Below are 20,227 nucleotides of genomic sequence, written 5' to 3' on the forward strand. Positions count from 1 at the left end.
GCGGCGCAGTCTGATCTAGTTCACGGATATCTATGCGTATGATGACGACACTGTGTGGGAAGGGCACGGTTGTAACTAAGCATTGTGGGAACTGGAGTTGTATTGCTATATTTTAAAACGGTAGATTTTACATTTACATTTCATTCATTTAGCAGACGTTTTTATCCAAAGTGACGTACAAATCTATTCTGCGATATTGTCCCATTTATATTAACACATCGTTATAAAAAATCTACGAATAAAATGATAAAGCACACAATATGAACATTCACACAGGAAGTATTGAGGTAAAATGAGAGGGACAATTGCACATTCAATCTAGTAAAAATGTATTGTTAAAAAATTGACAACTATCAAGCAAACATGCATTATGGCACTACATTAATGTTTTACTTAATATGATTACAAAAAATACATACAAGAAAAAGTATGATCACTCAGTTATATAAAAAAGTGAGTTGGAGTGTGAAATCAGAGCTTAAAGCAATTTAAAATATATAACTGCTCTCTATTAGAAAACTTTATAGACACTTTCCAATCACTATTCCAAATACTGCTGTACCATCTCCCGTTCACCCAGTGATGTGCAACCATGACAACCTCAGCTCTCTGAGAAAAGGAGCCACATGAACATGAGTGCATGCTTGATACAAACCCAACACTTCCTTAAAAACCTCTCAAACCTTCCTACTGCTACTGAGCAGTATATCTGTATATATCACAAGAAAGAATGTGAAGTCACTCATAAAAAATAACACACACACACATATATATATATATATATGCTTTGTGATGACAAAATGGTTAAGTACCATTACAATAACATGTAGATATACACAACAGCAATCTGCCTGCTAAGTGCATGTGCTATGCTCCATTAATATCTGTAATATAACACATATCTCCAGCTCAGATATTCATAAACATGACACACTGACATTGCAACCATGGAGCAATGGGACTCTGAATTTGGAACAAATCGAACATGATTGAGTTCTTTTAAAGCTGCAATAGGTAACAAAAATATTAAATTCAAATGAGAAACTGTGCTCCCAATTCATGTCTGAAGTTCCATGCTTTCCTCCAGCTGGAGTTTGACTGTGGTTTCACAAATGAAGCCAAGGAGCAAAACGTACATTCCACTCACACTGAGCGGCCTGTGTTGTTAAACAACTCTCAGACTGCCTCATTAGCTTTCACATCATGTTTAGAGGGGACAAAACGTGTATTTCTTCCTGAAAGAAATCTTACCTACTGTACCTTTAAATACTAAAGAAAAGGATTATTTACCCTTTTCCCTGTCAGAGCAGTCAGGTGTGATGACATAATTATTTTGTTGCAGTTGGAGAAAAAAAAGATACTTTTGATACATTCAGATAAAAAATGTAATCTCGTTCACATCTTCAGGTGGTTAGTGCTGTCGTTAGCCGTTCACCTCCTCACGTCCTTTAAACTCTCATCGTCTTCCCTGAGGACCACAGTGGTGCTGTCGTAGGAACGTCTAGACATCCATTCACATGTTCACTGTACCAAGTTCCAACGGTTACACACCTCATAGTCGTCTCTGTTAAACTACAGATGTACCGTGTCCAGTGGTACGTCGTTTGACAAATAAAAAACTATGACATTAAACAAAACCTTCAAATCTGTGTTGATTCCTTCCATTCAAATGATTTTGGGGATAATGGTGAAATCACACACACAATATCAAACCACCAACAATAATGCTAATAGTCATATATTCGGGTTAAAAGTAACGTTACATCATCAATTCCAGCTTGTCTCACAAGACATAGGGGATTGTCCAGAGGAAGACCAAGTCCTCCTGCCAGGAGATGTTTAAACCAGGTGAAGGTGAGGACAGGTGTGGCTTAAAGTTCCGTGATACCCTGGGATCCTGTTGGCCCGTGCTGCGGTCCATCTCCACCCCCTCCACACACGCCTCCTAACTCCGCCTCCACACACGCCTCCTGACTCCGATTCCACACACGCCTCCTGACTCCGCCTCCACACACGCCTCCTAACTCCGCCTCCACACACGCCTCCTGACTCAGATTCCACACACGCCTCCTGACTCCGCCTCCACACGCGCCTCCTAACTCCGCCTCCACACACGTCTACTGACTCCGCCTCCACACACGCCTCCTAACTCCGCCTCCACACACGCCTCCTGACTCCGCCTACACACACGCCTCCTGACTCCGCCTCCACACACTCCTCCTGACTCCGCCTCCACACACGCCTCCTGACTCCGCCTCCACACGCTCTGCACAGCCACGCGCTCCGTCTCCTACATGACGTCCACAAAGAACTCGCTGGGGTTCCCCATGGCCAGGTGGAAGGACTGGCGGGAGGCCGTGAGCTCCGGGGGCACGGAGCCCAGCTCCCGAGTGGGGGGGGCCCCCGGAGGCCCCCCTGGCGTGGAGGCAGGGGACAGGCCTGGGAGGGAGGGCCCAGGGGGGAGCTGGGGGTGTGGGGGCCCGAGACCGGGCATGGCGTGATGATGCATGTGTGGGTGTTGGGGGACCATCATGACCATCATGGGATTGTAGGAGAGGGGGAGGCCCTGGGGGAACTGGAGGTGGGGCGGTGGGGGCCGGGGAAGTGAGCGCTGACTGTGGAGGCTGTGCTCGCTGGGCGGGGCCGAGCTGTGCTCCCTCCTCCTGCTGCTCCGTGTGGAATACTCGGATTCGCTGCCGCTGCCGGAGCGAGAGTCAGCCCCGCCCCCAGCCCCGCCCACCGGGGACTTGCCCTTCCGACGCCGCTCGCCCTCGCTCCGGGTAGAGCCACTGCTCCGGCTCCCTGCACACAGGACACCAGGGTTAACACACACACACCAGGTCCCAGCCTCACACACACACACACACACCAAGTCTCAGCCTCACACACACACACACACACCAAGTCTCAGCCTCACACACACACACACACCAAGTCTCAGCCTCTCACACACACACACACACACACTCCAAGTCCCAGCCTCACACACACACACCTGAGAGAAACTAGCCAAACAAACACACGCAATCTCACCTTCACTGTGTTGGCTGCCCGTGCTCCCAGGGGTGTAGCTGTAGCTGGTCAGCTCGTGGTAAGGGGGGGGCTGGCTGGCATAGGCATTGGTGTACTGGTAGGGGAAGGTGTGCATCAGCGGCCAGGGAGAGGCCCCTGAGATGGGCAGGGGAGCCAGCGTGTCCTGGTCTGAAGCTCCACTGGAGCCGTCGTTGTCGTTCATGGACAAGTTAGCCATATCTGGGGAGGAGAGACGCAACAGAACAACGGTCAGTCTTTCAGCCAGGACAGGAACGTGAGTTCGCAGAACCGTCTGAGAACAGGAGAGGGCGCCCTCACAGTTCTCGCAGTCGCTGAAGTCTCCGAAGATGTAGTAGCACTGCTCTGAGAAGGTGATCTTGTTGACGGTGTGGCGGATGAAGCCGGCCTTCAGCAGGTTGCTGGCGTATTTACGCGCCTCGCGGCGATCCTGGAAACCCTCGATGTGCTGGTAGAGCCACTCCACCACGTCTGAGCCTGTCAGTCACACACACACAGAGGGATGAAAGTGGTTCTATCCCCAGATAGCAAGTATCTCTTACAACCTCATCCTCCTAACCTCCCCTCTCATGGATGTGTGTGTGTAACAGTGGTTAGGGCTTTGTGTACGACCGTCTCCTCACCCAGGAAGGCGTTGGGGATGGTGATCTTCAGCCACATCCTGTCCCTCACCTCCAGGCCAGACTCTGGAGAGGCCATGGCCTTGGCCACAGACGCCATGTCAGAGTGGAGAGACAGGTTGAAGTCGTCAAACCCTTGGGGACGAGATCAAACAAGCAGGATAAGCCTCCTCCGATCCCATACACGTCGCTTTGGATAAAAGTCGGCTGAATGAATACAAACATATTCAGCAGCCTCACTTTCGGTTTCGGTGACGGAAGAGTTGGAGGTGATGGTGCTGAGCGAGGAGCTGCCAGGGTAGGGGGCGTAGGTCCCCGCCATCCCCACCGAGTGACTCACCCACACGCCAGGGTCTATGGGCCGGATGGGCTCGTCTAGCAGGGCCACACAGGAACACAGTCAGGAGCTTCACATCGACTCGTGTGTGTGTGTGTGTGTGTGTATGATGTGCAAATGGGTCTAGTATACGTTTTTCTGTGCATGTGTATGTGTTATATGCATGTATTATGTGTTGTATGTGTTTGTCAGGGCTAATCAGGCAGGGCTTCCAGGCTACGTACTGCGAGGCAGGGTGAAGTAGCCCTGAGGAGTGGGGTCCCAACACTTGGCCACTGTCAGGATGATGGGTCTGGAGGACACAGTCAGTACACTCTTCATTTATAGTATCTATATTGTTCATAGGATTGTTATAGGCTCATGAATTATTCCTAGGATTAGGAATGATTTATTTATTAGACGTTGAGATATAGTTGACATAGTTAGACTGCTCAGAAACTGTCAAGACCTGTACCTGGCAGGTCAACTTGAAACTACAAATGGCAATGACAATTGTACTGTGACGCTACTTAGATAATGAGTTAGTCTCTCTCACCCGGGCTTGTGTACGATGTCTCTCAGCACACGCACCGCATCATCGTTACTCATGTTCTCAAAGTTGATGTCGTTCACCTGGACGGGTACAGAGTGAAGTGTGAGGAGAGCTATAACCTCCCCCACCCACCTTATACATTTACATTACATTTAGTCATTTAGCAGATGCTCTTATCCAGAGCGACTTACAGTAAGTACAGGGACATTCCCCCCGAGGCAAGTAGGGTGAAGTGCCTTGCCCAGGGACACAACGTCATTTGTCATAGCCAGGAATCGAACCGGCAACCTTCTGATTGGTAGCCCGATTCCCTAACCGCTCAGCCATCTGACCCCCCAGACACCTCACACACCTCACACACACACCTGCAGCAGCATGTCTCCTGGTTCGATGCGCCCATCGGCCGCCACGGCGCCCCCCTTCATGATGGAGCCGATGTAGATGCCCCCGTCCCCTCTCTCGTTGCTCTGCCCCACGATGCTGATGCCCAGGAAGTTGTACTTCTCTGACAACGGTAAAACAGGAAGTGCATCACACACGAGGCTAAGTTTAGTTACGCTATATACAGTTATTATTGTGTGTATAGTTATTATAATGGGTGGATACTGGATTAGACATATAGATAGATTTCCTTCTGGGAAGTTGTGGCATTACAGCAGAGTATCAATTGTGTTCAACGCAAATGACACAAAGGGGGCTATGGAGGCCAGGGGGTGCGTGAGGGATGAGGGACTCACCCATGTTGAGAGTGACTGTGATGATGTTGAGTGACATAGTGGAGTCTGTCACACTGCTGAAGGACGAGGCCTGAAACAAGACAAAACGACCCTCAGCACCATCATAACCACAGCTGCTGCATGGTCACCACAACTACTGACAGACGCAGCCAGGGCCAAAATCCAATCTCAGAACCGCACTTTGACTCCCCACACCCAGACCCCCCAGACCCCGAGCCCAGACTGTGCATGTGGAGGGAGGGCATACCCTCTCCAGCCTGGTGGGCCTCTGCTTCCTCCTCCTGCGGTGCCTCTTCATCAGCCGAGAGGCCGCGCTCTGCTCCGTGGTGCTGCTGAACCTTCACACAACCAGCAGGGGGCAGCAGAGGTCAATTACAGTTGACCCTTAGATTCATTTGGCTTTTATCCAGAGATATACAAATAGTGATCACTTCGCTATACCCTCCTCCCTCCCTGTCCCCAACCTCGCCCCTCCCTCTCACCTGCTCATGGTATCGTCGTCAGAGTCACAGAAGCTGGTTGTGTCCAGCTCGCTGCTCATGACGGTGGACGAGCTCTCGTACCCAGCCAGGTGGCGCTCCAGACGACTCTGGCCGTTCATCCGGGGGCCTGTGGCATCGGCATGGACACACACACACACAGGGACACACGCACCACGGTCATGAAGGGGCTGTGACCCCTGACCCCTGGTTCTGATCCCTGGCGTGTGAGGAGGAGTGCGTCTCACCATGCTGCTCTGTGCTCTCCCTGCGCCTGGGCCTCTCCCTCCTGAAGGACAGAACGGACTCTGTGTCCGTACGCTCGTCCAGCTGCTCCACACTGCCGGCCACGTTAGGGCTGACAGACAGACAGACAGACAGACAGAGACAGACAGACAGACAGACAGACAGACAGAGACAGACAGAGACAGACAGACAGACAGACAGACAGAGACAGACAGACAGACAGACAGACAGACAGACAGACAAACTTGATTCATCACCTAGGCAAAATACGTCCCTAAATAGCATTAAACCTTACGTTCAACATCATCCGCCTAAGCTCAAACATCAGACACAACCTGGTGCCATTGTTTCTGAGTCAAAGGTGCGTCTCTGAAAGTAGTGTCTGTGTGAAGCTCCAACGTACTGGAATGAGGGCGGTCTGGAGTCTCCGATGCCCCCTGTCCTCTCTGCTGGGGCAGGAGGCAGAGGGGGAGGCAGGGGGGGAGGCGGGGGGGAGGGGGAAGGCCGGACTTCCACCGGTGCCGGAGGGGGCTCCCCCAGCGGGCTGTCTGAGGACACCAGCTGGAGATGGATGGAGGAAGAGGAGGAGTGGAGGAGGATACGAAGATGGAAACAAAAGGTGAGCGATTGTGTTGACAGAAGATAGATAATGTGTCACCATAACAGATGTAACACAACATAACAGACAGGTAAGAAAGCAGAACATCTTACCCATGACACAACTCTCCCGTTGAAGCATGGTAGTTTTGCAGCATCATCAGAAATCTCCTCCTTCACCACCCTGACGGGGGGAGGCAGGGAGAGCGGGAGAGAATTAGGACCTGTCCTGTACACACTCACCCTTCCTGTCTCTTCAACTTTCGCACACACAGAGCACACTTACACACACTCATTTTAAACTCTCCTCATCCACACACACACACACGTACACATCAAGGCCTACAGACCTGCCTCCCCTTGGTGGTCTGATAAACCAGTTTTATCACACAACGACATCTCTATCTTAACATCTCATTCCTCTTTGTGGTTGTGGATGCATGTTGTTGGTTGAGTTTTATCCGTCCATCACCTGTGTGTGGGAATACCAGAGAGCCTGTCCCTGCCTGTGAGCCCAGAGATAAGGCTTCGTTCTGGGGCAGGAGACCGTCTAGGCATGAGACTCAGGTCTCAACAAACACCAACAAGACTGCCTGGTTTATAACCGCAGCCAACAGGACCGCCCCCTCTACGGACCCAATGAATGAACGCCTCCGCTACATTATATTACATGATTATATTGTGTGTTACTGTGTAATCTAACAAAATACAAGAATGTACACAGCTGGAGGTCTGGGGTAGAGGCCATGCTGTGAGAGTTCAAACTGCTGCCCTCTATACCCTCAGCTACATTCCCCTACACATGTACACTAATGACTGTCAGCAACCTGGGAGTTAAGAGTACAGTGGCTTCTACTGTGACCTGGATAATGGGCATTTGGAGGGGGGCACAGCCAAAGAGGCCAAACTTAAACTAATAGAGTAACAGAATTAGTCGGACAAAAATGTAAAAGGTTGCAGCCTCATGGAGTGGAGTCAGTGTCCAAACATCCAGATCTCCAACGTAGGCCTTTGGTTTCCTACACTGTATGACTGAGTGAGGAAGTCTGAATCTGTGAGTCCAAACCAGGAACAGATCCAAGAGTTGAAGTCCTACAGACACATTACAGTTTACAGTTGAGCGTAGGAGGAGTGATTCTGGAGAGGAAGCGCAGCAGCTGGGAAGAGGGGGGTCTGGCACCAAGCCCAAATATGAAAAGTGGGCTATAAGACCCCCAGCCCGACAGTGCTCATCATCATTTCTGGTTATGTTCAAATCGTTTTTTTCTTTCTTTAGGCCTGATGCATTCTCAACTCCTCGGGCACTGCCAGAAATGGCTACAAATGTAAACAATTACGGATCCAAGTAAATTTACAAGTTTACAGTCAAATCATAAGTTTCATAGACTAACTGATGAATGTAAAAGATCATATTCAAATTGTTTTCATATTGTTTTGTTTTTTTACTGTGTAGGATAGGTGTAAAAAAAAAACTTGTGTTGACGGCTGTCCTATCCATTAGTCCGTTTGCTACGGCTTCCCTCGATGTGATAGATCTACTATTCCCAGCATTAGGTTTTAGCGGACTTGACATCACTGGAATTGCTGCTTGGTCCTCAACCTTTTCGGGTGATGCTGGATATAAACTGGAAAACGTACCTACCCTTTTTGTGAGCGTTGACATGAGTATGAAACACATCAACACCGTACGTAATCCACCCAGTTTTGACTGGAAATGTGTTTAATTCATACCTCGTGACAATACGGTTATAGTTTGGTACATCATTATTGCTACATCAATAAGACCTTTTAGAGCAAATCACGGAGAAGCGTTGGTCTCTCACAGCATCACAACTTACCCGAAATCCTGATCCATAGATTTAAAGAAGAACTTGTAGTTTGGCTTGTTCAAAACCTGTTTAAAATCCTGTAGCGTTATCTGTTCTGATTGTATTGGTATCTTCACCAAATACGGCGTCTCCTCCTCGTCTATGTGGTATATTATTTTTGTTTCCGCCATTTCACCAGTCCTTTCTGTCCCTCTAACTATCCAGCTGGATAAGAACAGGACGGAGTGGACGATACGAAACCGCTGCAAATATAAGTTACGAAGCTAACTACACCCCCAAACCTGCCACCATTGAAAATATGTAGCTTTGTTATGGTTCCCCAGTTTTAATTCTGGCTTCGCTCTGTCTTTGTTAGGTCTGTGAAATCCCCAGGTACGCAGAAGTTCTCCGAAACTTTTCGGCCCCAAGTTGTAAGCGCTGTCGGGAGGAGGGGGCATATACCGCTGCTCCTGCTAATAGCCAACGCGGCGTGTGACGTACCTTCTCACGCCGCTGCACTGTATCCCCTTCCCAGTTTAGAACATCCGATTGAAATTCCAAAGATACCTTGGTACCCATGACCGGCATTTCACAAGGCACAATACTCACATTAGAGTTCTCGTGTAGGCTACCTTTATTGTAATTTTTTCAACCCCTTCTGGATATAAGAGCCTACACGTCCAACAGGGTCCATCTTTGAAGAATTTACATTCTTTAGGTCAGTGATAATTTATGGATATCCGAAATAATCGGTGTTCCAGCAGAGACAGTGGAAGATAAAAATGCAGATCAAGTTGACTACACGCGCATGCTGCAGCTGTCATGCGGCACGCATGGCACCAACTTGAAAATGTTCCACACTGGCCCAATAAATGTATGCATTATTAAATCAGAATCAAGGTGCAGCCTTAGCCCAATAGGGTGTTCCAAACTGAAAAACACCTTTGTTCATGTGTTTAACCAGAATTCTGATATTAGCAAAACGGACCCCTGTGGTTCTCTAGGCTTTCACTACTGCATAACATTCTCATCCCAAAACTCTGAAAATTACAACCAAAAATTTGTCATGGAATGTAATTAATGAATTATTCAGCAGAAGGGAAGGTTTAAAGCATATTTATTGTGTTTTCTTCTATGGTAATGTCAGCATCTGTACCCTCTGTGCGCCTCACAGTGGCTGTCTCGGTGTGATTACCCTCCTGTTTGGAGGTGGGGAGGCTCACATCACTGGGTGTTTCGTCCCCATGGAGACGGCCCTGGTCCCCAGGTATTGCAGCTGGGGTCTCAAACCCCTGGATTGTGGCAGGGACGTCATCCCCATTGGCAACGGCTGGGTTACCGTCTTCATGCGATGAGTTGACAGGTGTGGCCTCGTCAAGGTCACCCAGCAGGAGGGGAATCCCAGGGGACACAGTCTCCTTGGTCAAGTCATCAGCACCAGATCCTGTTGGCAGATAAAAGGTTGCCAGTTCGATTCCCTGCCTTGACAATGACGTTGTGTCCTTGGGCAAGGCACTTCAACCTACTTGCCTCGGGGGAATGTCCCTGTACTTACTATAAGTCGCTATAAGACCTTGATCTGCTAAATGTAAATGTTCATTACCCAGTTCTAATCTGACAGTCTTGTTCTCTGGACTGAAGTTATTGAGGCTGCTGGGTTCTGGTGTGGAGACAAAGCCTGAATATACATATTACAGATGGGGGGGGGTGCCACTGTGGGTTCTTAAGGGACTAAATTACCTTGTCCTAATCCTTCCGTCTCCTCCACCTCCTCCGGACTGGATTCTGGTAAGGGGACCACCAAGATTGATAATCCACATACATGTTCCAAATGGGGGAATGTTTGTGTTTACCAATCCCCACCAATGAGTTCTCATGGGACTAAATTACCTTGTCCTGATCCTTCATTCTCTTCTGTACTGAAGTCCTCCAGGCTATCCAAGATACCTGAATATGAAGGTTGTAGGTTGATGATCTACATACATTTTCCAGATGGGGGAATGCCATACATGGTGTTTACCAATCCCACAAGTGGGATTTCTTATAGGACTAAAATTACCTTGTCTTGAGCCTTCATTCTCTTCTGGACTAAAGTCCTCCATGCTTCTAGGTTCTGGTGTTGGGATCTCTAAGAGGCCTGAATAATTTAAAGGTTGATGATCCACATTCATTTTCCAAATGTCAATGCGAATTTCAAGTGTTTACCAATCCCCACAAATGAGTTCTCATGGGACCAAATTACCTTGTCTTGGTCCTTCATTCAAGTCATCCATGCTTCTAGGTTCTGGTGTTTGGATCGCCAAGAAAACTGAGGGTTACTAAGCAACATTATCCAGATAGGGGAATGCCATATACTGCGTTTACCAATCCCACATTTTCCACAAGTTGGTTCTCATATTGGACCAAAGTACCTTGTTCTGATCCTTCTGAACTGAAATCCTTGAAGCTTCTGGGTTCTGGTGTTGGAAACTCCAAGAAGCCTGAATAAGGTTAATACATTTTCCAGAAGGGGAATGACAGTGGGTTTTCAAATCTTCCAAACAGACCCATACATACCACCTGTATCAGTCTTATCCAGAAACGTTCCATAACCCTGTTCTGCAGCCTTCTGACGCTTCTCATCCCTCATATGTTTCTCAGTGCTTATGGATTCTGGTGTGGCTACATGGGTTGACAGTACACATTTTCCATCAGTACAGAGAAATCCCATACATAGTCCCATCAAATCATACCACTCTTTATAAGACAGTGTTCATCAGGGACTTCACCCTGTATTACACCTTTCATTGGGTCTTCTTCCTCTGGGGTGAAGGCCAGAGGAGAGTCTGAAAAACAAGCTTAATGTGACAAAGGTCCATACAGAGATGCTAGTTTGGGTTCTGCTCACAACTGCACCTTCATGCATGTTTCCTCTCTGTGAATTTCCATTGTCAACCCTGCTCTTCCATTTGCTGCTTGACAATAGCCGTCTCCTTGGTTCAGAATGACCAGACACTCTCGAAGTTAAAGGTAGACTTTTTGGGTTACCCGGAAAAACCAGCAGTGGGGCCAAAGCAGTTTCTTCTTCCCATCCTAAGATAAGTACATGGTTTAAATAAATACTGGTCGGTTTATAATCAACGCCATCGAGTCTAGCCAATATACCTTTATGGAGCTTTAAACTTTTATGAAAGCCTGTGTTGTAAGGCTTGCTGACTTGAGTCTTTAGAGCACCGGGATTCGGACTGTCAGCGCCATCGTATCTCTGACACCGACTACACAACAAGTCAGGCCCGTCGGACGACCTCCATCTGGAACTCATAACATACAATTACGGGCCACTCATGCTTAAAATCACAACTACAAAGATGAGTCGCCTACCTTTCATTGATGAAGGAACATGCCTTGAGTTGGGTGTCTGCAGAGTCTGAGACAGGAACAGCAGCGAGGTGACAACTGATGAAGATCTGTAAGAAAGGAGCTGGATGAGCGACAAGAACAACTAGTCTCCACGGTCCACGGAAAGTAGGCCCTCACCTCTCCACCCTCCTGCTTGTGAAACCTAAAGGCATCGATGGAGAACTGGAGTTTGTCGTCGCTCGTCCTCGGCATGAACTGAGAGCGTGAACCCGTCAGCTGGGAATCAACCAAGCACCTGCAGGGAATCAATGTGAGAGAATATCCAGAGGTGGACCCACACCTACACCTAATAATTTATGAACTAATTACCCATTCTGAATGAACTCGTATCTAGGTAGAGAGCTTGGGTCAGGGCCCAGGGTGGCCCCACAGCTGTTTATGAAGACCCTCATCCTTGTGTGATGTGCGACCAAGACTGATGCTTCTATGTTTATCATGCCGCCTAGGAAATACACTCTGGTTCCACGCTTGTGCAGCCAATCACCTGAAGAGAACAGGAGCAACCAGAATCATTTGAAATTGTTACTGTGCCTGGACGTTCAGATGTTATTTTACATCATCAGCAGCATTGATTTGACGTTGGCCTTTCTGTTTAAGTTTTTACTTTACCCTTCATGGAAACCTTTTACACTAAGTGTTATCTAGCAGTTGTAAAGATGCAGCCACCACAAATGGTAACTAGTAACAAAATGTGTGCCTAGTATGTCTGGTTGATAAATTATTATGTCTAAACAACTGACTGGTTTACAGTTTAGTATTGATTGGCTAGTATTTTAGTATTGACACATTAGTGGGTGTATTCACTACTGCATGTAGTTTCCACTCACCTTTCTCATAGATGCAAGTGACATTCTCAGAAATCACTGATACTGTTAGAATTGCACACTTCTTATACTACTTCATACTGCTAAATAAATTAATTGAAATGCTATTCAGTATGACAGGTTGCCTTACTAAGTCACTTACTGGTCATGATTTTCAGGTCAAACACCAAGCTTTCTTCAGCAAATACTGATGAAGAGTAGGGTATCCATGTGGGCTGAAGAGCATCAGTAGACACACTGAACTTCCTAAAACATACCCGAGTGTGGTAAGTAAAACACTGCCATCATAGACATGGTTCAGAAGTACATTTACATTTAGCCATTTAGCCATTTAGCAGACGCTCTATCCAGAGAGACTTACAGTAAGTACAGGGACATTCCCCCCGAAGCAAGTAGGGTGAAGTGCCTTGCCCAAGGACACAACATTTGGCATGTCCGGGAATCGAACTGGCAACCTTCAGATTACTAGCCCGACTCCCTCACCGCTCAGCCATCTGACTCTACATGTAAATGTTGTACAACATTTGACTAGAGATCAAGAGGTAAACCCCCCCGTCCGTCACTTTGGATAAAAACGTCTGCTAAGCAAATGCATGTTATTTCTCAAGTTAATGTCAATGCTAATCAACCTTCCAAAATGACATTCAACAGGAATGGTGGCCTGCTCCATCCTGACAACTCCATCCGCAGCCCTACGTGGTGAGTATATGAGGACGGTTGTGTAGACGAGGAAGTTTTCGTTCAGCTGTGGACTCACAAAAGTGTTTGATAAGGACATTAAAAAGTGTTCCATAAGGACATTGTTCTTTAGATAGATGTTTGACTCTACCGATCTCTTTGCTCCACAGTCCTGGAGTCCAGCAACCAAGGTGAACTCATTTGCTGAAGACTGAACAGCTCTGCATCCTTCTTCTTCAACTCCAAGGTGCAACTCATTCCCCTCGATCAGAACTCCATTTTCAAAAAGGTTAGCGTTCACAACAATCTCTATGTGGTCTGGGTAACATTGCACATTGACTGGTTTTGCCCGTTTTTGTTTAACATTTGACAGGCTTTGCTGTTCCTGTTGCGTTTGTTCAAAATGCTGGGCCAGACTTGGAGACACTCTTGTTTGTACCCGTTCTGTAAAATACCTGTGTCTTGTTTCATGTCTAGCAGGATATGCAAAGGCAGGACAATTAAAGTGCAGTCCTGACAAAAGGAACAAAAACTGAAGGTTCAACAAAAACCTGACACAGTTTTCCATGATCGTCATCGGAAGGTTAAATAATCTTAAAATTGTCACCGGTCCCTGACTAACACACAGCAAAACTAATCCCGCATTGTCTTCAGTAAATTAGCTTTTCCCCAAACCAATTTAAACCATTTCAAGGATCACACACCTGAACAGGGTTAGCCTTAATTGGCAGGCCAGAGATGTGAATTAGAGACTACCTCCATTGATCTCTAGAGGCAGGGCTAGACTGGGACAAAAAATGGCCCTGTCATTTTTGCTCAGACCGGCCCACCACAATCGGCCAGACGGAGGGGTGAAGATGTGATTGGGCCAGCCCAGTGTCAGTATGGAAAATGAACCAATGGGCCGCTGTCCCTGCTTTATGGGCCGGTCGTTGGCCAATTTTAACTTTATTTTAAAAAATATATATATATATATAAAGATTTATATATATAAAATATCATATCATATCGGCCCCAAGTGCGTCGGCCCACCGGTAGGCCAGATGACCAGTCCAAGCCTGTCTACAGGCATAACTAACCGATGGACGATAACGACAAACGAATCCTTACAGCTGTGTAGTTCCCAATGTTTATATACTTTAAAGTATTATCATACTTTTTACAATGACAATGATATTGTGTATTATACTAACATACAACAGTCGAAATAAACAAATGTTACAATTTGGTTCGTTTTTCTATTCGCATGCGTTTATTCGAGTGTTTTACCATCTGCAAGGACCTTTGAAACAAAATCAAAATGGCAGAATTTTGGAAAAAGAGGTTAGAGCTGCTGACAATAAATTAGTTCTAAAAAATTCAAAAATAAATGCAGTCTCTTATTTTATAGCTCGATTAACTCAATACCATCAGTAATCGTTATAGCTCTTGTTTATTTTTTTATAAGTTGTAACTTAGAACCATTGCTGATTACCCACGGTTTAGTGCAACTTTGCAGGTAAGAACCTTCGGCAATATTATTAGCTAGCTACAGTAGCTAGTTAGCTAAATAGCTTGCTGTTTCTGTCGGTGTCTTGCAAACTATCTGGCTACATACTAGTCTGAAATGTTTATGCTTTTGTTAGACATGTATTATCGAAATGTGTTTCGAGAACATAGCGTGTCAGTGGAGTAAAGCATGTCGCTGCGGTTCTGGCGGTAGAAAGCGGTACAGGAAGATGAAGCGTGTGTTACTGAGAGGTTCAGAAAGTCTGGCAACATACAAGTTAAAACTTTTCTCCTCGAACTATAGCGGTGCGTCATACAGAACCCGATCTGAGATATACCTGCGAATGCACAAGACGGGGCATAGATATCAGTAATGCCTTTCAAAAACAAGGACTATCCTCTCACAATATTGACCTCCATATTTCTCTCCAGCTATGGCTGAAGAGCGACGGCAGAAGCAGTGTTCGGTGGTCCTGCCAACGGAGTCTATGAAGGCCATGGCGGAGTCCATAGGAGTGGGACAGCTACAAGAGGAGAGCTGTGTCGCCCTGAGCGAGGAGGTCAGCTACAGGATAAAGGAGATTGCACAGGTAGGAGTCTGCAGCAAGGGACTGGGATGGGCGGTAGAGCATTTGACAGCAGATCTAGATTTTGCAGGTTTCAAATACCCCTCTGAACGTCACTTTGGGTGAAACAGTCATTTAAATGAATACATCATTACTTGACGGGATACCACACTAGACCTGGACCTGAAGCATGCCTTGACAATAACCTGTGTTTGAGGAGGGGATCCCTCTCTGAATTGCTCCTCCCAAGGTTTCTTCAATTTTTTTTCTCCTGTTGAGAGTTTTTTGGGAGTTTTTCCTTGTCTTCCTTGAGGGTTTAGGTTGGTTGAGGGGCAGTTCTATGGGCATATGTGAAGCCCTCTGTGACATGCTTGCGTGTAAAAAGGGCTATACAAATAAATTTGATTTGATTTGATTTGCCTCATTTAGGATGCCCTGAAGTTCATGCACCATGGCAAGAGACGCAAGCTGACCACCAGCGACATCGATCACGCGCTCAAACTAAAGAATGTGGAGGTGAGAGAGACCGGTGAACGCTAGCTGGATCACGATGTGTACTGTGACTCATCATTGTGTTTCTGCTACCGTTGTCTCCATTGGATATCTGAGCTCTGTCTGTCCTCTCGCTCTCTCCGTCTTCACAGCCCCTGTATGGGTTCCAGTCACAGGAGTTCATACCCTTCCGCTTTGCCAGTGGCGGTGGGAGAGAGCTTCATTTCTACGAGGAAAAGGAAGTGGATCTCACTGACATCATCAACACACCCCTCCCCAGAGTCCCACTCGACGTCTCACTCAAAGGTGTTTATTGCTGTGTGAACTAGCTCTAATATCAGATAGGCTTTTTTGTTGTTGTTGTTTCTATCTTTAATGTGATGTCTTCAGTTAGCTTTTATCCAACGCGACAGATTTGAACTTGAGACCTCTTGATCTGCAGTCAAATACTCGGAGAAATACCCATCCCATGAATCTTGTGTGTTTTTTGTCCGCAGCTCACTGGTTAAGTATTGAGGGTGTCCAGCCTTCCATACCAGAGAATCCTCCCCCTGGTGAGTACTCCACACTTGGCTACGCCGGCCGTAAAACATGCATTACGCCTGTGGAGGCAGCCAGGGCTCAGTGTGTTCCCTGTTCCGCAGCCCCCAAGGAGCAGCAGAAGGCAGAGTCCACGGAGCCTCTGAAAGCCGTCAAACCTGGTCAGGAGGAAGAGGGGGCCCCTCAGGCTAAAGGGCAGGGGGCCACGTCAGCAGAGAGCAAAGGTCAGACATGTGTGTATATATATATATTTCCACTTGTTTAACTGTCGTCTTAACAATGTGCACAATCTCTCTCAACTGTCTATGTGGTTTTAGAGGCTGACTTGTTAAACCATGTCTTTCCCTTGTCTCCTGGTTGGTTGTCTCCGGGCCGTCTCTCTCCTGATTGGTTGTCTCCGGGCCGTCTCTCTCTCCTGATTGGTTGTCTCCGGGCCGTCTCTCTCTTGATTGGTTGGCTCCGGGCCGTCTCTCTCTCCTGATTGGTTGTCTCCGGGCCGTCTCTCTCCTGATTGGTTGTCTCCGGGCCGTCTCTCTCCTGGTTGGTTGTCTCCGGGCAGGCAAGGACAAGGGCCTGGTGAGGATGAAGCCCCGCAGCACCCACGAGCTGTCAGTGGAGCAGCAGCTGTACTATAAGGAGATCACAGAGGCCTGCGTCGGCTCCTGCGAGGCCAAGAGAGCTGTGAGTCACGTGTGTGTGTGTGTATCTGTGTATGTGTATACGTACCCGCCTGTGTGTGTGTGTACAACAGAAGATATAAATAGTTGATTGTTTTCTTGTTTTTATTTTTATGAACCATTTTTTTCTTCTCCCCTCCAGGAGGCGCTCCAAAGCATTGCCACGGACCCTGGCCTGTACCAGATGCTCCCCAGGTTCAGCACCTTCATCTCCGAGGGGGTGAGCTGCCTCTCTCCCCTGCTGTCCACTCTCGTGTCACAAACCTCCACATCACACCACCACACGCGGACGTAACCCTGGTGACCTGACTCACTCGCCCGTCTCTCTCTCCAGGTGCGTGTGAATGTGGTGCAGAATAACCTGGCCTTGCTCATCTACCTGATGAGGATGGTCAAGGCCCTGATGGACAACCCCACCCTCTACCTAGAGAAATACGTAAGCCACGATACACTACTTACTACAACACATTACATGAATGAGGAAGACACAATCAATAGAATGTTATAAAAGTATAGAATCAATAGAATGTTAAGAACACGAATAAAATCAATTGAACGTTTACACACTGATAGAATCAGTCGAATGTTAAGCCTTGTGCTGCCTTCGGGTCACAACGACCCGAAGGTTCACAACGAACCATCGTTGTGTTTACCCAATTTTACCCAATAAAAAAACAACTAAAAAGCATTTTCTTTCAACCTTCGCGATGTGGGGGGTCTGAGTCAGCCCGACGGTTAAAAGAAAATGCTTCACTTTGTTTTTGTATGCGGTAAAATTGGCGCAATACGACGGTGGGTCACAATGACTGATGGGTCACAATGACTGATGGGTCAGAATGACCCGAAGACAACACAAGGGTTAAGCCGTCGAGTGTGTGTCTCCCGCTAGCTGCATGAGCTCATCCCGGCCGTGGTGACGTGCATCGTGAGCAAGCAGCTGTGTCTGAGGCCCGACGTGGATAACCACTGGGCCCTGAGAGACTTCGCCGCCCGCCTCATGGCCCAGAGCTGCAAAACCTTCAGCACCACCACCAACAACATCCAGTCTCGCATCACCAAGACCTTCACCAAGGTGGGCTGGCTGTGTGTGTCTACCATTCCCCATTATGGATGAGCGTAACTCCTGTGGTGGAGCATTGCGATGGGTAGAGCTCAGTGGGAGTGTGCATTTTGACTGCAGATCAACAAGTCTCCCTGCCTTTTCAGAGCTGGCTGGATGAGAAGACCCAGTGGACCACTCGCTACGGCTGCATCGCCGGGCTGTCTGAGTTGGGGCCTGATGTGAGTGTTCTTCCGCTTCACAAAAAGAAAGGGTCAGCGAAATGAACACCTGGTTGTTATGGTAACCTCACGTGTTCCTTCTGCGTCCAGGTGATCAAGACCCTCATCCTTCCCAGGCTCTCTGTGGAGGGTGTCCGCATCAAAGCCGTGTCGGAGGGACCCGTCGTCTCCAACATCGATAAGATCGGCGCTGACCACGTCCAGAGCCTCCTCCTGGTGAGCTCTCCATGCCCACCACGACCCTCTACCCCACCCCGCTGGCCTTCTGCCCCGCCCCGCCTCTCACTCTGCACCTTAACCCGTTCATCTGTGGACCTGCAGACATTTACATGTCATTTAGCAGACACTGTCATCCAAAGCGACATTGCAGATAGCAATAGAAAGAACAGCAGATAATCAAGGATCAGGCTCAGTGAAGAGTAAACACCTCTCTGCTACCAGGCATGGTGCAACCATACTGCTGATATCTTAACTGCAGTGCCACAATGCAATAGCGCAACAATACAATACAGATACATACCATATACCACCCCCACTCACCCCATCTCTCCCTGTTTTCAGAAACACTGTGCCAGTGTTATTGCTAAGACCCGACCCCTGCCGGACAACATGGATCAGTACCGGGCCGACTATGGCTACCTGGGCCCCATGCTGTGCTCCCACGTGGTGAAGGCCCGAGCCCAGGCTGCCCTGCAAGCCCAGCAGGTCAACAGAACCACGCTGACCATCACACAGGTACCACACCTTCCCACCCTTCTACAGGTTACCAGACAACCCTCATCCTCCACCCCCTTCTCCACAAGTCCCTGCTCTCCCCCTCCTCCCCTCCAGTAGACCCCCCTACCCCACCAGTTAATATTATTATTATTAACAGTATTCCTGTTCTTGTCTCTTCTGCAGCCTCGGCCGACGCTCACAGTGACCCAGAGTGGGCTGGGGGGGTCTGTAGGGTCTCGTACCCCCAGCATCATCAAGGTCCCCAGCTCACTCACCCTGATGTCCACCCGCCCCGGCACGCCCACACAGCCCTCCCCCCCGGCAACCAAGTACATCGTCATGGCGACCAGCGCCGGCGCCGCATCCACCCAGCAGGTACGTGGGGGAAGGGAGGTCGTCACGACTACGCTGGAAATATTAATAGCTGTAGAACATGACGACTTTATGTTCTTGTTTGTACCTCGCTACAGCGTCTGCTAAAATAATACAATAGGGAAACAATTTTTTTTTCTTGTTTTGATGGTTTCCTGCCAGGTTATCACCCTGAGCACCTCCCAGTCTGCCTCCCCCATCACCAGCACTGTGCCCAGCGGAGCGTCCACCCTGCAGCCCCTTGTCAAGCTAGAATCTCAGGGACCCGGGGGCCTTGGGGGGTCCAGACCCCTGCAGAAGTACATTGTGGTGTCTCTCCCCACCTCCGCCTCCTCCTCCCTGGAGAACAAGAGCTCCATGCTCCCCCCCTCCACCTCCCCCATCTCAGTGGAGGCGGGGATGAAGATGGACCGCTCGGAATCGCCAGGAGCCAGCACGCAGTCCCCACACTGAGACAGGCTGCTGAGGGTGATGACAGAGACCCTTACCCCTCTTAAGTGGGCTGAGACTGGGAGGAGAAGTGGGACCTTGGGGGTTGGGGGTGAAATGGATACGTTATATGATGGATAAAGAGCTGAGGTGAAGGACTGATGCAAATGCCATCCCACTCCTAGCGTATTGTATATATATTCATGCCCGTTAGAAACTGTATGGGCATTTATTATTGTCGACCAACATAATTGATTTCATGTTTCCTTTTTCACATTCTATAATAAACATGATTTTGTATTGATTTGTTTGACGAGCGCACTTTCGTATTGATTTGTTTGGTGAGCGCACTTTCCT

General features: G+C 48.1%; 3 protein-coding genes across 6 annotated transcripts; 1 reads left to right on the forward strand and 2 right to left on the reverse strand.

The window, feature by feature from the left end:
• Nucleotides 1-312: 312 nt before the first annotated feature.
• Nucleotides 313-8,860, reverse strand: LOC134040111 (segment polarity protein dishevelled homolog DVL-2-like). 3 transcript variants are annotated; one of them, XR_009932851.1, is made up of 17 exons: nt 8,438-8,860; nt 6,714-6,783; nt 6,406-6,563; nt 6,005-6,114; nt 5,760-5,886; nt 5,525-5,615; nt 5,278-5,347; nt 4,906-5,045; nt 4,544-4,620; nt 4,233-4,300; nt 3,912-4,046; nt 3,675-3,806; nt 3,352-3,528; nt 3,034-3,252; nt 2,279-2,802; nt 2,066-2,192; nt 313-1,967 (listed from the first exon to the last, which is right to left on the reverse strand). XR_009932851.1 is itself a non-coding variant. In XM_062486346.1 (16 exons), the coding sequence occupies exons 1-15, from the start codon at nt 8,596-8,598 to the stop codon at nt 2,291-2,293; spliced, it is 2,247 nt and encodes a 748-aa protein (XP_062342330.1). In that variant the 5' UTR covers nt 8,599-8,860; the 3' UTR covers nt 313-2,042; nt 2,279-2,290. The 3 variants fall into 3 exon arrangements, 1 of the variants encoding a protein (XP_062342330.1); XR_009932850.1 differs by having other exon boundaries at nt 2,066-2,802; XM_062486346.1 differs by lacking the exon at nt 2,066-2,192 and having other exon boundaries at nt 313-2,042.
• A 649-nt stretch (nt 8,861-9,509) lies between these two features.
• On the reverse strand, nt 9,510-13,970 carry LOC134039936 (uncharacterized). 2 transcript variants are annotated; one of them, XM_062486137.1, is made up of 16 exons: nt 13,460-13,970; nt 13,260-13,375; nt 12,773-12,876; nt 12,116-12,290; nt 11,924-12,041; nt 11,768-11,853; nt 11,552-11,697; nt 11,303-11,479; nt 11,188-11,232; nt 10,964-11,068; nt 10,819-10,863; nt 10,650-10,691; nt 10,467-10,544; nt 10,298-10,354; nt 10,148-10,192; nt 9,510-9,851 (listed from the first exon to the last, which is right to left on the reverse strand). In XM_062486137.1, exons 1-16 carry the CDS (start codon nt 13,883-13,885, stop codon nt 9,514-9,516), a joined length of 2,103 nt encoding a protein of 700 aa, XP_062342121.1. In that variant the 5' UTR covers nt 13,886-13,970; the 3' UTR covers nt 9,510-9,513. The 2 variants fall into 2 exon arrangements, with proteins under 2 accessions (XP_062342121.1, XP_062342120.1); XM_062486136.1 differs by having other exon boundaries at nt 10,819-10,887.
• A 634-nt stretch (nt 13,971-14,604) lies between these two features.
• On the forward strand, nt 14,605-20,174 carry taf6 (TAF6 RNA polymerase II, TATA box binding protein (TBP)-associated factor). The gene is made up of 15 exons (XM_062486121.1): nt 14,605-14,806; nt 15,229-15,386; nt 15,792-15,878; nt 16,007-16,160; nt 16,352-16,408; nt 16,499-16,618; nt 16,954-17,075; nt 17,214-17,291; nt 17,406-17,507; nt 17,961-18,143; nt 18,278-18,352; nt 18,443-18,568; nt 18,914-19,087; nt 19,253-19,444; nt 19,604-20,174. The coding sequence occupies exons 2-15, from the start codon at nt 15,231-15,233 to the stop codon at nt 19,892-19,894; spliced, it is 1,917 nt and encodes a 638-aa protein (XP_062342105.1). The 5' UTR covers nt 14,605-14,806; nt 15,229-15,230; the 3' UTR covers nt 19,895-20,174.
• The last annotated feature ends 53 nt before the right edge of the window (nt 20,175-20,227 follow it).

This window comes from Osmerus eperlanus, chromosome 19 (genome assembly GCF_963692335.1).
Source record: "Osmerus eperlanus chromosome 19, fOsmEpe2.1, whole genome shotgun sequence".
NCBI lineage: Eukaryota > Metazoa > Chordata > Actinopteri > Osmeriformes > Osmeridae > Osmerus > Osmerus eperlanus.

Bases quoted from the DNA above. Each gene is read 5' to 3' on its own strand.
- LOC134040111 (XM_062486346.1), bottom strand. From the start codon at position 8,598: ATGGCGGAAACAAAAATAATATACCACATAGACGAGGAGGAGACGCCG. The intron at 6,115-6,405 runs GTACGTTGGAGC...TCTGTCTGTCAG, and splicing joins TCCAGACCGCCCTCATTCCA to CCCTAACGTGGCCGGCAGTG. The intron at 5,616-5,759 runs GTGAGAGGGAGG...GGTTGTGTGAAG, and splicing joins GACGACGATACCATGAGCAG to GTTCAGCAGCACCACGGAGC.
- LOC134039936 (XM_062486136.1), bottom strand. From the start codon at position 13,885: ATGACGATCATGGAAAACTGTGTCAGGTTTTTGTTGAACCTTCAGTTT. The intron at 12,291-12,772 runs GTAAGTGACTTA...TGTTCTCTTCAG, and splicing joins TGACCTGAAAATCATGACCA to GTGATTGGCTGCACAAGCGT. The intron at 11,854-11,923 runs GTGAGGGCCTAC...CCTTTCTTACAG, and splicing joins ACAAGCAGGAGGGTGGAGAG to ATCTTCATCAGTTGTCACCT.
- taf6 (XM_062486121.1), top strand. From the start codon at position 15,231: ATGGCTGAAGAGCGACGGCAGAAGCAGTGTTCGGTGGTCCTGCCAACG. The intron at 16,409-16,498 runs GTGAGTACTCCA...CCTGTTCCGCAG, and splicing joins ACCAGAGAATCCTCCCCCTG to CCCCCAAGGAGCAGCAGAAG. The intron at 18,569-18,913 runs GTGAGCTCTCCA...CCCTGTTTTCAG, and splicing joins ACGTCCAGAGCCTCCTCCTG to AAACACTGTGCCAGTGTTAT.